Source organism: Pogoniulus pusillus, chromosome 40 (assembly GCF_015220805.1).
Source record: "Pogoniulus pusillus isolate bPogPus1 chromosome 40, bPogPus1.pri, whole genome shotgun sequence".
In the NCBI taxonomy this organism is placed as follows: Eukaryota; Metazoa; Chordata; class Aves; order Piciformes; family Lybiidae; genus Pogoniulus; species Pogoniulus pusillus.
Genome location: NC_087303.1, coordinates 8115480 through 8131261, shown reverse-complemented (window position 1 = coordinate 8131261; position 15782 = coordinate 8115480). Strand labels below are relative to the sequence as shown.

Below are 15782 nucleotides of genomic sequence, written 5' to 3'. Positions count from 1 at the left end.
TCTCACACAAGAGTGAAAGACTGGTCTTAACACTTCTGTCCACTGTCAGCTCTTGAGCATTGCTGCTCAAAATAAGGCAGTGAAAAGCCACTGGAGAATGGGACACTTCACAGTAAAACTGGGCTAGAGAGCACTGAGAATGTAGACCTAAACTGAAGTAGTGCACAGCAGGTGACTGAGGACCATGGAGTAACCATGACATACAGAGAAGCAGCCCAGCTGTGCCTGTGAAGCCTTGCTAAGAAAGTACAAGCAGAGGTCTCGGCTTGACACCCTGGCCAAAGAGGGCTTTAGGGACTACTGCAGCAGAAAATTCTTCCAGCAACCCAAACCCATGAGATTCCTTTGCCCTCCCACACCTTAATTTTAACATAATTTTCAGACACACAGTAACAGCACTTACTTGGTTCAACCGTGAGAGTGGTCCCACTTCCAAAGATAAGCTTGTCGGTCCTCACACTGCTAACACTTATTCCAATAAAGAACTCTTTCCTCAGGCAATTTGAAAGTCTTATTCAAACCCAGCAGGTGAAAAGCAGAGTATTTGTCCCAGTTATCCATGCTTGCAGCTCCATGAAGGTGTCCAGAGCTACATTCTCTTCCATAATTGAAAAGGGAAAAATAAGGGAATGGTTCTGAGATTTGCAATAGCTTCAGCAGGTTCAGAATTTCCAAGTTCTCCTTTTCTTCTGTCTTTCACAAACCCAATAAGCTCTCCAGTTCCATGACAAATAGAAACATGAAAATAATATTGCATCTGTTCCCTTAATAATGTGAGTGACTCATTTTTTTCCCCCTCAAAATACATTGCTTTTTTTATTTTCCTTAGGTTTTTGTACAGGGCCCTGTGTTGTTTGTATCACCGTGGAACTCCAGCCCCCAACACAGTGCTGCACTTCATTACAAAAACTCTCTTCCTTCTCTGTCACTATACAGAACTTTGCACTATACAGGCAATCACATGACTTCTCTAGTGGTTTCTGACTCACAACAGCACATGAAAAAGCATGATGTGCCTTTTAGAGAGTGATAGGGCTTGGAAGAGACCTCTGAAGTGCATCCAGCCCAATAACCCTGCTAGAGCAGGATCATCTAGAGTAAATCACATAGGAACACGTCCAAGTGGGTTTTGAAAGTCTCTAGACAAGGAGACTCCACAATCTCTCTGAGCAGCCTACTTAAGTGCCCTGCCACCCTCACAGGAAAAAAGAACCTTCTGTGTTCCAGTTTGCATCCATTTCCCCTTTTTCTGTCACTGAACACCACTGACAAGAGTCTGGCTTCATCCTTCAGACTGTTATATATTTATAGGCATTAATGAGATCCTCTCTTACTCTTCTCCAGGCTAAATAGCCCCAGGTCTCTCAGCCTTTCCTCATAATGTCGATGTCCCTGTCCCTTCAGCATCTCTGTGGCTCTCTGCTGAACTCTCTCCAGTAGTTCCTTGACCATCTTGAACTGGGGAGCCCAGAACTGCATGCAGCATTCCAAATGAGAACTCATCAGGGCAGGGTAGAGGGGGAGGAAAGAAGCGACACTGGACTGTTGTGCGTAAGAGCAGGCATTTCTGTTTGTTCATCACTGGGGTCAATGGGGGATGGTTCCAAAGCCTCAGTGGAAGGGTTTTGTGGATATTTATAGAGGAGCTTTTACAAAGTCACACCTACCTAATACAAGTAATCCTCTGTGGTAGTTACAGAGTTAACACTCAAGTTTCATTTGAAATTTTAAATACAGAATCACACTGGATGCAGAAGAACAACAATAAGATAAATCTATGTCAGTTCACTTGCTTGCTGGACTAGTATATAATCTGCTGTATCAACCAGTTTCAACTCTCCACCTCCTACCCATGACACATTCACGGGGGAGTATTCAGCAAGATATTTGTGTAGCTGTGCCTGCAGGAGTAGACTGGGGGCATGCCAAACCCCCTCTTCAAATTACCTCCTATGGCAGTGTAATGGTTTAGCACAACAGCTAACCAGCCTGCTCCCTCAACACAAAAGTGAGGTGAAAAGTACCACACAAAACTCAGGGCTGAAATAAAGAGATCAGAATTTAATATAACATAAAATATCATAATCTCAAGGCACAATTACCTTAGCTAATAATATAATTAATCTAATAATACAATGAATGGTTACCTTAGCTTAGCCTATTTACAGAAGCAGCACAGAGACATATCGGGGAGGACACGACACAAAACCCAGCAAAAAACACAAACCCAGCAGCTACCTGACTCCCACCAGGCCTGCAGGAAGGAGCAACATCCAAGAATGTGGAACCCAGAAGCAGCAACCAGAAGCCTCTCATGTTGCAATCTGAACTTCAAGCCCCATAATACTTTGCTCCAAGCAGCACTTTGGTTTTTGAAGGTGGCACAGCTGCAGCACCATGTGAATAACAGCAGTAGGTTCAGCTCAATCCATGGCAGGCAGCAAAGGCACTTTCTGACACCTGTTCCATAAGCTCTGTGATGGTTTGGGCTCTTACCCCCCACACACACTTTGTATTTGCCCCAGCTAACTCAGATGGCCTCTGGGAATAAGATGAAACAATTTATTTACAGCTAGCAGAATTTACAAGCAGCTATTTACAATATATACAGTTATATACAATTATATACAGAAATATACAAAGGATAAACAATACAAAAGCACAACTCCCCTCCCAGAAACCTGAGTCCCCAGGAGGGGCTTTCAAACCACCCCAACACCTCCCCCGGCCCTCTCAACCTTACCCCAGTTCTCAGGAAGAAGAGAGGTGCGGCCAAGAGGTTAGGGAGCAAGGTTAGTGGGAGCAAGGTTAATGAGATGTGACCAGGTCTGAAGGCAAAGGCAGAAGAAAAAAAAATGGAGAAAGTTTACTTCTTCCCAGAGTTCTCAGCGTAACTATGAGAGAAGGAGACATCATGTTTTCATTCCACTGCCTGTTATCTAGTTATTTTACCAAAACATTCCAGCTTGCTTCAAACTAGCACAAGCTCCTTCTCACCTGTATCTACCTTACATACTTGATGCTATCTTGATTAGAGAGCTCTGGTGGGTTGAGATCACCCCCAAAATAAATCATCAAACTAGTTCAGAAGGTATGGAAGCTATATTTACAAGCAAGCTAAAACTTAGAAGTATAAAATACAATTAATATCTACAAAATACATTTACATATGTTTACAATTCAGAAACAACACAAAGACTTCCCTTGGATTGTTTCTCACCCCTAGGACAAACCCAGAAGGGGCTACCAGCCTCCTCCTCCTCCTCCTTCTGCTTCTTCTGCTTCTGTTTCCCTTCCCTTCCCCTCACAGATGCAATATGCCATGTGGTGGTTTGGGTATTATCCCGCCCTCCCACACTTTAGAAGGTACCCCAGCTAACTCAGTCGGACTCTGGGAATATGAATGAAGCTATTTATTTACAGCTAGCACAATATACAAGCAGCTATTTACAGTATATACAGTTATAGACAGAAATATACAAGGTAAAAGTAATACAGAAGCACAACTCCCCTCCCAGAAACCTGAGTCCCCAGGATGACTGCACCTTCCCCCTGCCCCTCTCAACCTTACCCCAGTCCTAAGGAAGAGTAGAGGTTCAGCCAAGAGGTTAAGAAGCAAGGTTAGTGGCAGTGAGGTTAGGGAGCTGAAGCTGAGTCCAGAAGCCAGCCAGAAAGAGAAATACAAAATGGCCAATGTGCTATCTAATGTTTACATTCTTCATGAGACTCTGAGGGAAGGAGGCATCACCAATGTTTTCCTTTCATAGCCAATTATCTACTTTCTCTCACCAAAACCTTCTAGCCTGCTTCAAACTAGCACATGCAAGCAGAAGGTCAAGACAGAGTAATGCCAAGCAGGATCATTGTGGTGGAGGGTTGCACAGGCCCCAAATGACCATGTTTACAAATCTATTCATGCCCGGACATGTTGTCCCCCTGAAAAGTGTTACCCTGCCCAAACTTGGGGTAAACAAATCAAGGGGGACAAAGGAGCACAATAGGACTGGTGCCTTCAAGTCTGGCCTGGCCTGTTTGAAGGTTGAAGTAAACACGTTGTGTAAGCTCACGTGCCTAGGGTGGGGATCCGCCTGACGCGTCTCCATATTTGGGGGTACCGGACCTGTGGACTTCACCTTATTGTGCCTGCTTCAAACTAGCACAACTATATGTCTCCTCTTCCTCCTCTTGTTCACCAGAGGTCTCCCCCTCTTACGTCTATTGGAGTTTAAACCGGTGGAGCGCTATGGGTAAATGACTTTTGGTTCACCAATATGGTTAGATGGTCAAATCCACTTTATTTCCGTGATACAGTGACTTATATGCATTCTAGCAAGAGGCGTGCTCCACCAAGATTGGTTATAATCTGAGGGTACAGAATTACTTGTAAGGCATCAATAGGTCAGCATACCATAACATTCTAAGGGTCAGCCTCTGGGGCTGGCTAAACTCTGCCCACCTGCAGCTGCATGTGGGGGGAAGCCACCCTGTGCCTGGTATCTAACTCCCAGGATGGATTCAAGGACATTCTCAGCACAGTTGCTCATGTTTATCATTTCTGTGTCCTCTGCTAACAAGAATTCTCCAACATATCTCTCTCTTTCTTTTGAGCAACCTGGGCTGGTCTTTCGACTTACATAGGCTGTTCAACACAGGGGTAAATGATGCAGCTACAAATCAATAGTGCTAAAACCAAGAAGAGAATAAACCTGTTAGAGCTTTCATCAGTAGCATTAGTCTGGCAAGCTATCAACCCAAGCTTAGCTAACAATCCCAAAAGCTATTTCTGCAGGTGACAGTAAGTCATTTGTTCAAAAACACAAAAGTCCAGACGAACATCACAGTCACAGGACAGTGCAGGTGTGCCACATCTTTGCTGGCTCTGTGTAGCAATCAACTTGTAGATTCATAGATCATTCAGCTGTCAAGTATTCTTCTCAGACTCCCATAGTTCTGGATTCACTCTGCAGTTCTCAGAAATCTTGATGTTCTCCTCACACTCCTTAGCTATGAGCTGCATCTGTCCATTGTGCTTAAGAACTACAAACCTCTAAATACAATACAAAGATATGCCCTAGATGTTGCTTTCAGGCTATTCTATTAGGCCTCCTCCCACAGTTCTTCATCTGCTTTTACAATTTAGGGCAGTGTTTTTTATCCCTTGCAGGGCCCTTGCAAGAGACAAAAGTCACAATGCCATCTTGTGCCAATTTGAGTGGGCTTTGGCCTTTACAAAAGGTGCTAAACTGAATCTATTCCATTAAACCACAATCACTGAAAACTCATGAAAATACCCAAATTTGTTAGCCGTGGTCCAAACCTTATGATCTGTGCACACATAATCATCATGTCAGTGCTCCTTTCAAGTCCTTTCACAGTTCTGCTATCTGAGCAAGACTTCTGCTCACTTTAGGGAAAAACAGGTTGGTCATAATCAGGTTGGTCTCCATCAAAGCCTGTGAAGATAAATGATCAAACACAAGCAAATACAAGAACAAATGCAGACATATTCATTACCTACTCTAGCAGATTCACTGGCCTGGTCTGTATGATGTGATTAGAAAAATCTCAAAAAAAGAAAAAAAAATTCTTCTGCTATCCTACTGTCCTCTAACCCATTTCCCCCCCCCCCCCCCTTTTTTTTTCTCAGTGATGCCCAGATATACCCAAGAAAGAAAAAACATCCCATAATATCCTTATGTCCTAAATTCCCAAATTTATAAACCCTTAGCCTTAACTTATCTTACTCTAAAAATCTATCAGCTGAATTCAAAAAAAGGCAAAGAAACTTCAAGAAGATAACAATACCATGGTATTCTCAGAAAAAGAAAAAACCAGAATTGTCACAAAGCTCATTCCATTGTAATTAGCAGCTGCTCCAGTAAACTCCTAGGCTCCAAAATATGCTACCATCAAAAAAGGCCTTCAAAAATAGTCCTGTCTTTATCTGTTTGAACAAGTTTATTGGAGGGAAGGAGCTGACTGGCGTTAGCCTACAAGCTCTATCATTCCCTGCTCCTAGTCCAGAGTCTGGTTAGTGACTTGCAATGTGGATTTCATTGCTCATGCTCTCACTGAGAGAGGCAATGCATCTGAGTTCTAGTAATAAGTGTGCTAGTCTGTCCTGTTTGGTGCTTTCTGTGTCTGTATGATTTTCCACTCATTGTCAATGGGACTGGCATCTCTGCTATTGCCTAGCAGTTTCCCTCTCTTTCATTTGCCACTGAGCAATGGCTGCCTAGTCCATAGAAGGAGTTAATCAGTAAGGCAACGGGTGAATACCCCAGCCATGAACTATTAGCTATCATTTTGAGTGCAAACTGTCATTATCAGGTGGCTAAAAAGATGCACCTGTGTGTATCCATGCCTGTAACAGAGGCAAAAATGGTTCTAAGTCTTTATCGTTATTCTTACTATCTTTTCCACAAACTTTCTAACATCTGGCATCGTGTGCAAGTCTGTGTGTAAGTCAATCTCCTGAGGTGCGACTCTGGCCTAAGTAATTTTCCAGCTCAAAACAATCCCAAGGCTCTGCTGCTTCCAGCAGAAAAAGAGAAAAAAAAATCTGTAAAAAGAGATAATGGACAGGCAGAGGAGACAAGGCGGGGTGGGGGGGGGAAACGGGTCCCCGCGGGCTTCTCCGCAGGTGGCGAGTGGCGGGGGAGGGAGGACTAACGCCGCTGGTGTCCTCTACTCCCCATCTTGCCCAGCCCCCAGCTGTTTCAGCTCAGCCACAATGTTGCTTCATCCCGTCCCTCATACTTCCTATCCTTACCGTTAGTATGGAATCTACCCTGAAAAGCTTTTTAGACTGCTGTCTATGTAAGTCAATCCTTTGAGGTCTGATTGTGGCCTCAGTAATATCCCAACCTAAATAATTCTAGGGGCTCTGCTGCTGTATCTTTCCTGGGGCGACAATCAGACCACGTCTTGTGCAGACTGTCTCAATCATTTTCAAGTCTGCAGGCACAAAACGGCCATGAACGACAGAAAATAATGTCGTCCATATAGTGATAGACAATTGTATATGCCCAATTTTTTTGGAGGGTTGCGATGCTCTGGCAACAAACAATCGGCAGAGAGTTGGTGAGTTCTTCATTCCTTGCGGCAAAGCTGTGCACTCATAGCAGCTCGCAGGTTCAGCTTTGTTCACAGATGGTACTGTAGAGGCAAATGGCTGGCAATCTTGTTCGGCGAGGGAGATAGCGAAGAAGCAGTGGTAGGAAGTTTCGTGACTAGTGTATTTTGCAAGGGGACACTTACTGCTGTTGCCAAATCAACCCCATGGCTCCCGCTGGCGGCTGAGTAGTGGGTGTCCAGGTACCCCTTGCCTCGTCCTGCACTACAGCTACCGTTGTCTGCGCGCGGCTGCTCGCACTGGCTGTGAAGTTTCCCGACTGGCAGACTGCCATGGCATGGCCAGAAGACTGGCAATGGGTGCACCACTCCGAGGCTGAACAGCGCTGCGTTGCGTGACCCAGCTGGCCGCAGCGATAGCAGCCCGTGGGCGTTGGGCAGGTCTCCCGCTGTTTTGCTGAAACAAGAAGGACTTTTTTTGTCAAGCGCAATCTCGACCGCCTGTGCTAACTCTCCTGCCGCATCTTGATTAGATGCATGTACAGTGTCTGTCACAAGCGCTTACTGCTCCCTGCCATGGGCACGGGCTACTCGTTCTAACATGTCTTCCACAGATGCCCCTGTGGGTAATATGGCTAAAATACCCCGGGTCTTGGGATTAGCATTTTCAAATGCCATGCTCTTCACCAGCCCTGCTTTGGCGCTATCATCCAACTCTCCTTCATATGTTAATGCTGCCCATAGCCAGTCAATGAAGTGACTATACTTCTCATTCGTCCCCTGCCTGATTCCCTCGTATGAGGGACCGGGCGGTAAGCCGGGAGTAGAATAAAAGGCTTGTAGCTCCAACAGGGCAGACAGATCGTGAAGCTCTTGCAGGAAGCGGAGTTGTATCTCCATAGACTGGTAGCTACCCTGACCAGTTAGAATGTCGGGCGTCTATTTTTCTAACAACTTAACTACTTGTTCCAGCGACTGTCTGGTATCATCAGCAGTAGCCGTGGGTGACTGGTGGCCTCTAATGCATGCCGAGCCACCAGAGCACACCCCTCTGGCTGCACTGCCATCGTCAGGCTCGGAGATGTCAACGATCGGTTTATCGGGCACAGCCCCAGTAGGGAGGGGGGGTGGAGGCGGGGTGCTGGGCGGGCAACATGGCTGTCCGCCAAGATTGTGCTGCATGCTCTTTTTCAACTCCGCCACCGAGCTGGCAATCTTCCTGGACATGCCCTTGAATGGAGCAGCTCAATTAAGACCAAAAAACTGAGCTACCGAGCTCTCTTTCTTGACCGCAGGCAGTGATGGAGCGCTTGGGGCGCGGGCAGAGGTGGAAGCTGGCACCATGCATGCGTTAGAACTGCCAGGAGTGACCGGCACGGGCAGAAGTGACTGAGAAGCCATGACTGCAGCGCTTCTTTCGGCTTTCATGTCTAGTAACACGCAGAGCACATCCCGCCGGGTGGGACCTAGCTGTCGAGCCATCTTAGAGTCTTTTCCATTGTTAATAACCGTGTCCCACAGTGCGTCTCCGACCTCCCGCCATGCTTTTGATTAAAAGATCATGGGAGGCTCACTCATATAACCCTGTGCATGCACCCATGCCAACAGTTCTCGGAGCTTAATGTCCGGTGGAACTTCTCTCATGAGAATATGTACGCCAGCAGATGCAGAGCCCCAGCAAATTCCCTGTGGGCCTTACCTGCCTTACACTCGGGTTGTTCACGCGTGAAATGAACGTCCAGCAACTACCCCATCCAGAGGCAGCGCTACCCGGCCCAGCGGCACCGGATGATGATAGTTCCTTTGATACAAAGAACGTCCGCAGGATGATAAGCCCCCTCTCTTCAGGCCAACCCTCCAGCTCCTGATCGCAGTCTTACCCGCTGCAGGCCTGCCTCGGTCTGAGCCAAATGCATGTTTCACTGTTCGGGGGCCAATTGTTGGAGTTTAAACCGGTGGAGCACTATGGGTAAATGATTTTTGGTTCACCAATATGGTTAGATGGTCAAATCCACTTTATTTCCGTGATACAGTGACTTATATGCATTCTAGCAAGAGGCGTGCTCCACCAAGATTGGTTATAATCTGAGGGTACAGAATTACTTGTAAGGCATCAATAGGTCAGCATACCATAACATTCTAAGGGTCAGCCTCTGGGGCTGGCTAAACTCTGCCCACCTGCAGCTGCACTCCACCCCCTGCAGCTGCATGTGGGGGGAAGCTCCTTGTGCCTGGTATCTAACTCCCAGGATGGATTCAAGGACATTCTCAGCACAGTTGCTCATGTTTATCATTTCTGTGTCCTCTGCTAACAAGAATTCTCCAACAACATATGTCCCCTTTTGAATCACTCTTTGTCAAATGCTGTGTCTTAGCTCAGGCTTTGGCTGGTGCCAAGATGGCCCACGTAGTGACAGACTTTGATGAATCTGCTGGTGGGTTTGAATCATTGGGGGTCTGGCCTGAGGACTGTGAGTTCAGATCTGCCTTTGAGGTAGAGTCCTTGCCTGCTGCCTGGGGATTGAAACTGGCTGCACTAGTTGCAGAAGGGAACTGGGAAAGCAGGGAGACAGCTCAATATGAGCTAGGCTTCCAAGCAATCCAACTATTTATTGAGAGCATCAGACTCCAAGTTACAGAGCACATACTTTTCAGTTAGGGTGAGAAATGTGAAATGCATTCAGCATACTGCGTGGTACTTTTCCCTATCATTTGGCACATCTAAATATTTGAGTATGCATAACCTTCCCTACTTGCGGTTACTGCAAAGCATTTTTAGTGCACCTAAGTATTGGAATTTGCATATTGCTCCTAATTCCCTCCTACTTTGCACACAGCCATAGAAGCTGCTTATCAGAAGGCTCAAGGACAAATTCCTCTGAGCTTCTTCACACACAGTGCTGTGGCTTACTGTGCTTCAACACTCAGACCTCACATTCAAGGCTTGATTGTACACACTTCTAGGGGCTTGTGTCCCCCATTTTCCAGCCAGTTCCCAGCAACTAGTGTTATTAGTTGAGGGAACACCTTGGCTTTGAGTAGTCACCTGTGTTCCTGGGAATCCTGCCATGTTATCATTCCCGGTTAGAACATTGGCAGCTATCCCAGAATCTGGAGGGAGAAGTGTAGTGGTAGCTCCTTTCTGTGGACCTAAGTTATCTTTGGTTTGGGCTGTTTATGCAACACTGTCCCTTTCTCTTTCTTTTTAGTTCTTACAGGCATTGCACTCGAGTTTTTCACACAGAATGTTAAAATTATTACAAAATCAAAAATTATAAGACCTAAGATCACACACACCAGAAGTGCCACAGTTTGATGCAAATAAAATTCTGAACAAGGATCTGCCTGACTTTTAGGTAGGATAACTCTCATGAGGGCTGTAGATAAAGCAGTAAAAGTACTACTTCCATTGCCTGTAATGCTACTGGTGAATACTCCTGTAATATTACTGGTTAAAGTCTCAGTGGCATTAAATCCATCATAGCCAAGGATAAAATCCCCCCAACTCCAAAAAAAGGATGTGAGTTTAGCTTTGATCTCTATCAAAATTATATTAAACAGAAGGTGAACTGTTGGAGAAATTCTTGCTAGCTGAGGACACAGAAATGATAAACATGAGCAACTGTGCTGAGAATGTCCTTGAATCCATCCTGGGAGTTAGATACCAGGCACAGGGTGGCTTCCCCCCACATGCAGCTGCAGGGGTGGAGTGCAGCTGCAGGTGGGCAGAGTTTGGCCAGCCCCAGAGGCTGACCCTCAGATTATTATGGTATACTGACCTATTGATGCCTTACAAGTTGTGGTGGAGGGTTGCACAGGCCTCAAAATGACTGTTAAGCCCACGCACCTAGGGGTGGGGAACCCACCTTAGGCCTTTCCATATTTGGGGGTACTGGACCCTCGAACCTCACCTTATTTAGCATGTTTTGGCCTGTTGCCAAGCCCTCATTGGACAGAATTGTGGCCCAAGGACCATCAATCGCAGGGTCAAAATCTTGCTCTGCCCAACCACCCATCTGCTACTAGCTGCTTCTAGCCACTTTTGGGAACCACTGCCACTGCATGACTACAGTCCACGGCACCAGCCCAGGGAACTGACTAAGGCATTCCTGGCCAGCCACCGTCCCAGCCGCCGTTCCCAGCTGTGGGAGAATTTCTCCCACAGCGGGGCATGAGCTGTAAACATGAGACCTTGTGATGGGAAAAGGTCCTTGAGCTGGAAGGCACTGTGAGCAACCCATGCACACCTGCTGGGGGCTGACCCTGCCAGCCCCCTGGGGTGGAACCACAGGTTGTTTTGATAAGGAATAACCTATCTGTGCCTTACACATAACTTTGAGACAATCTGTATTGTCCACTTGTGCCAGCCCCAGTCTGGCTGGGCACACCTCTTCTGAGCACTATATAAGACACTGCATTACCCTAATAAAATCGCACTGATGCACAGAAGCTATAGAGTTGACTCTTCAGTGCCCCAATCCGCGTCTCGCCAGCCTCCAGACCCCAACACCCAGCTTGGCCCGTACCCGTGGAAGCTCAGACAGCGCGCCCCAATAACCCCTGAATTGTCCCAATCCACGATATTTGCGACCTTCAAAACTGACTCTGGCCAGTGAGTAACTGAAAACTCGATCTAAGCCAGAATAATCTCTCAATAGCCTACCAGTGGCACTTTCATGCCACAGACTCTCTTCCTAAATCCTTTCAAACCTTTGCTAAATTCCCAATTTGTTGTACATAGACATTCTGTAATATAATCTCAAAACCGCATACAAAGAACTTGTGTGGGGTAGTTGTAAATAAGTTTGGGGAGGGGGATTCCTGGTGTATATAATATTAATTTTTTTTAAAACCCTTTAAAAATTTGGCCTCATATTTCATTCCCCCAAAACCCAGACAAACTCCTCCACAACAAAGTAACCCTGTACCCTCTGATTGTAACCAATCTTGGTGGAGTACACCTCTTGCTAGAATGCATTTAAGTCACCATATCACAGAAATAAAGTGGATAATGACCATCTAACCATACTGGTGAACAAAGAGTCATTTTACCCAGGTGCTCCACTGGCTATACGCCAATAATTGGTGCCTGAGCAGTGAATCAGGTATTCGGGTCAGACTGAGGCAGGCCGGCAGCGGGAAGGACCATGATCAAGAGGCTGGAGGGTTGGCAAAAAGGGGCCGATCACCCTGAGGACATTTTTCGCATCAAAAAAATCATCATCACCGGTGCCACCGGACTGGAGGGCATAGCTGAAACAAGGGAGTGGATGCTGGACATACACACTGCGGGTGGGTACTCCGAGTTAAACAGGTAAGGCCACGTGGCAACAGCTGTGGCACTGTCCCCGCTGACGTGTTTACTCTCCGAGAGAGACATTCCATCAGACTTGAAAAAAGGTCTGTGGGCTGAGAGCATAGGAGGCTAGCGGACTTTGTATCAGTCTAACCGGAGAGCTGGGAGAGACGTGGGAGAGACACGCTTGGGACTGAGTTGCTGCTGACTGAAGACCCAATAAAATCACTCAAATCTGCCTGGCAATTGCTTGAAAAAGTTTTTCGGGACTGCCATGCAAAGCGGCTGCCTGCAGCCGTGAGTGCCGTGACGAATCTACTGCTGTGGTGAATCTACCAGCTGCTGCGACACCTTCCTTCTGTGATCACCAGGTCTGTTTATTGTCTGGAATGCAGCCCCCCCCCACCATGCCCCCGCGTCCCCGCCAATGACAGCATGTGATGCAGGACAGAGACTTTCACTTTTAACCGGTAACAGCACGATGCTGAAGGGAAAGAGGGACGACAAGCAGAGAGAAAAAGCAGAAACAGCAGGAGCACCCACGCCAGAGAACTTGGAACCCCCCTCGCCTTCGGAGTCTCACCGCTGGCAGAGCCCCCCCCACCTGCGGAGCTCAGCGGAGTCCATTCCCCCCCTGCCCACCCACCCTGTGCTCAGCAGACCATGCCCCACAGTCGAGGACAGAGAGAGTCAGACAGACTCTTTGCCTTGATTCTCTTGGTGTTAGTGTGTCACAGGGAGTGACTGTGTTGGGATGGGAGGAGATCAGTGGGGAAGGAATCCATGTGTTTACTTGGGTTATTTTCGAAGTAAGGTCAATTTGCATTTGTAAAGCTACAGGGCAATTAGTATTTCAGTAGCTCACACAGCTTAGCCACTGCCTTTTCCCTTTTTCCTCTCGCTGTTTGTCTGTCTTGAATGAGTCTGAGAGACAGCAGTTTAAAAGTTTTCAGAGTAGATCTCATACTAAGGATACGGACAGGAGTATGAGGGAGAAGGAAGGAAAGAAACAGCTGGGGACTGGGCAAGATGGAGAGCAGAGGAAACCAGCGGTGCTGGGGCTGGCCCTCCTCCTCTTCTTCCCCCTTTCCCCCCCCCACCCCCTCCACTTGCAGAGAGGCCTGTGGTACCCTGTTCCCCCCCCTGCCTCCTCCCTTCTCTTCCTTATCTCTTGTAGGTTTCTCTCTGGAAGCAGCAGAGCCTAGGAACTGTTTTGAGCTGGAAAATTACTGAGGCCAGAGTCAGACCTCAGGAGATTGACTTACACATGGACTTGAGAGCAATGCCAGATGTCGGAAAGTTTATGGAAGAGATAGTGAGAATAACTGATGAAGACTTAGAACCATTTCTGACCCTGTTACAGGCATGGACACACACAGGTGCACCTTTTTAGCCACCAGATAATGACAATTTGCACTCAAGAAGATAGCAAATAATTCCTGACTGGTGTATTCACCCATTGCCTTACTGATTAATTCCTTCTATAGACTAGGTAGCAACACCTTTTGCACCCATTGCTCAGTGGCAAAAGAAAGAGAGGGAAACTGCTAGGCAATAGCAGAGATGCCAGTCCCATTGACAATGAGTGGAAAATCATACAGACACAGAAAGCAACAAACAGGACAGACTAGCACAGGTATTACTAGAACTCAGATGCATGGCCCCTCTCAGCAGGAGCATGAGCACTGAAATCCACATTACAGGTCACTGACCAGATTCTAGACTAGGACAAGGAACGATAGAGCTTGTAGGCTAGTGCCAGTCAGCTCCTTCCACCAATAAATATGTTCAAACAGATAATGACAGGACTATTTTTGAAGGCCTTTTTTGATGGTACCATATTTTGGAGCCTAGGAGTTTACTGGAGCAGCTGCTAATTGCAATGGAATGAGCTTTGTGACAATTCTGATTTTTCTTTCTCTGAAGAATACCATGGTGCTATTATCTTCTGGAATTTTCTTTGTCTTTTCTTGAATTTTCTTCAGCTGATAGATTTTTAGAGTAAGGTAAGTTAAGGCTAAGGGTTTGTAATATGACAATCTTGGGAATTTAGGATATAAGGAGATTATGGGATGTTTTTTCTTGGGTATATCTGGGCATCATTGAAAAAAAAAAGGAGAAAATGGGTTTAGAGGAAAGTAGGATAGCAGAAGAAATTTTTTCCTTTTCGAGAGTTCTTTAATCACATGTGGCCGTTTGAGCTGATCCTCTAGCTCAGACATAGGGGAGAGATGAACATTCCAGGGATAGGTCACATAAATGGCAACAATAGATAAATTAATATAATTTCATTGGAGCATCAAGAACTTAATGTCTAGAAGCACAGTTTGTTCTCCCCTTTTTCTCCCACTAGCTTCTGCTGCTGCAGCTTCGCCTGTCATCCCCCGGCTGCTGTTTTGGCTACTGCTGCTTTGCTGCTTCGCCACCGCTTGATCCCTCCCCCATCTCCCTTAAGGTTATTGTTTTGGTTTTTTTTCCTTCTTTCCTTCTCTAGTTATTATTTCTCTTTACATTGTTATACTTCTCTCTTTACATTGTTATACTTATACTACAAGAAAATACAATTTCATCTTTCCCTGACTTTCAAAAAAAAGGGGGTTTTTGTTGTGAATTTTCTTCCCAGGGGAGGGATCAGCCCAAACCCGGGACAGAATTTTTTGGCACCTTAACGTGGGGCACGATCTTGGCTTGTTGTTTTTTTTTTTTTCTTTCCCCCTTTTGATTGATAATCAGAATAAGAACATCAGGGGAAAATGAAGTTGTTTGATATATTCTGGCCTATTATTGCCTCAATTCTGACTCTATCGGTTCAGCAGTGTTTTACAGCTATGGTGCACTACCAGGTGTGTTCATTCTTCACTAAGATGATCTGGAACTCAGTAAAAGCTGTGCTAACGAAGGTTGGAGATGTTGTTAGGAATGTTTTAGGGTTTAGGAATGTCGTTGAGGGTGTGCCGTATGTGACATTGTTGTCAGAGACTAGGAGTTATTTGGAAGAGATGAGCTACCCAGTAGCCTGCCTAATATGTGTGAACTTGATGTTTTTGGCTGCTATTGTAGGTCTGGTTGTAGTGTGGAGACAAGAGAGATGCAGGAACAAACAGGCTGTAAGTGAGGTTTTTACCTTCTCCGGAGGCAATAGCAGGGAGCTAAGGGTTAAAGAAACAGTCTGCAACCGAAGCGGGGGAGGGAGGGCCATGGCACCGGGCAGACGGACTGCTTGCAGAGCAGCAAAACGTCCTGCCTTGGAGCCTTTGAGAGGAGGAAAAATGGTTGGACATGGCCTGTACCCCACTAACCCTGAAGCATGGAGGCAGGAAACAATCTGGTTCCCATTCGTACCTAATAGAACGGAGGAAAGTAAAGGTAGAAGCGATGGAACCCCTGCAGAAGTGCAGTCACAAAGGGCTGC

General features: G+C 46.3%; 2 protein-coding genes across 2 annotated transcripts in view; both read right to left on the bottom strand.

Annotated features, from left to right (window-relative positions):
* Positions 1-15782, bottom strand: part of LOC135191668 (M1-specific T cell receptor alpha chain-like) — a 223863-nt gene that overhangs the window by 57690 nt on the left and 150391 nt on the right. The gene's annotated exons all lie outside the window — the stretch shown is intronic.
* Positions 1-15782, bottom strand: part of LOC135191665 (T cell receptor alpha chain MC.7.G5-like) — a 124518-nt gene that overhangs the window by 5601 nt on the left and 103135 nt on the right. The window contains exon 4 of the mRNA XM_064174175.1: positions 404-443. Within this exon, the coding sequence (XP_064030245.1) occupies positions 404-443 (40 nt within the window). The remainder of the gene's footprint in view (positions 1-403; positions 444-15782) is intronic.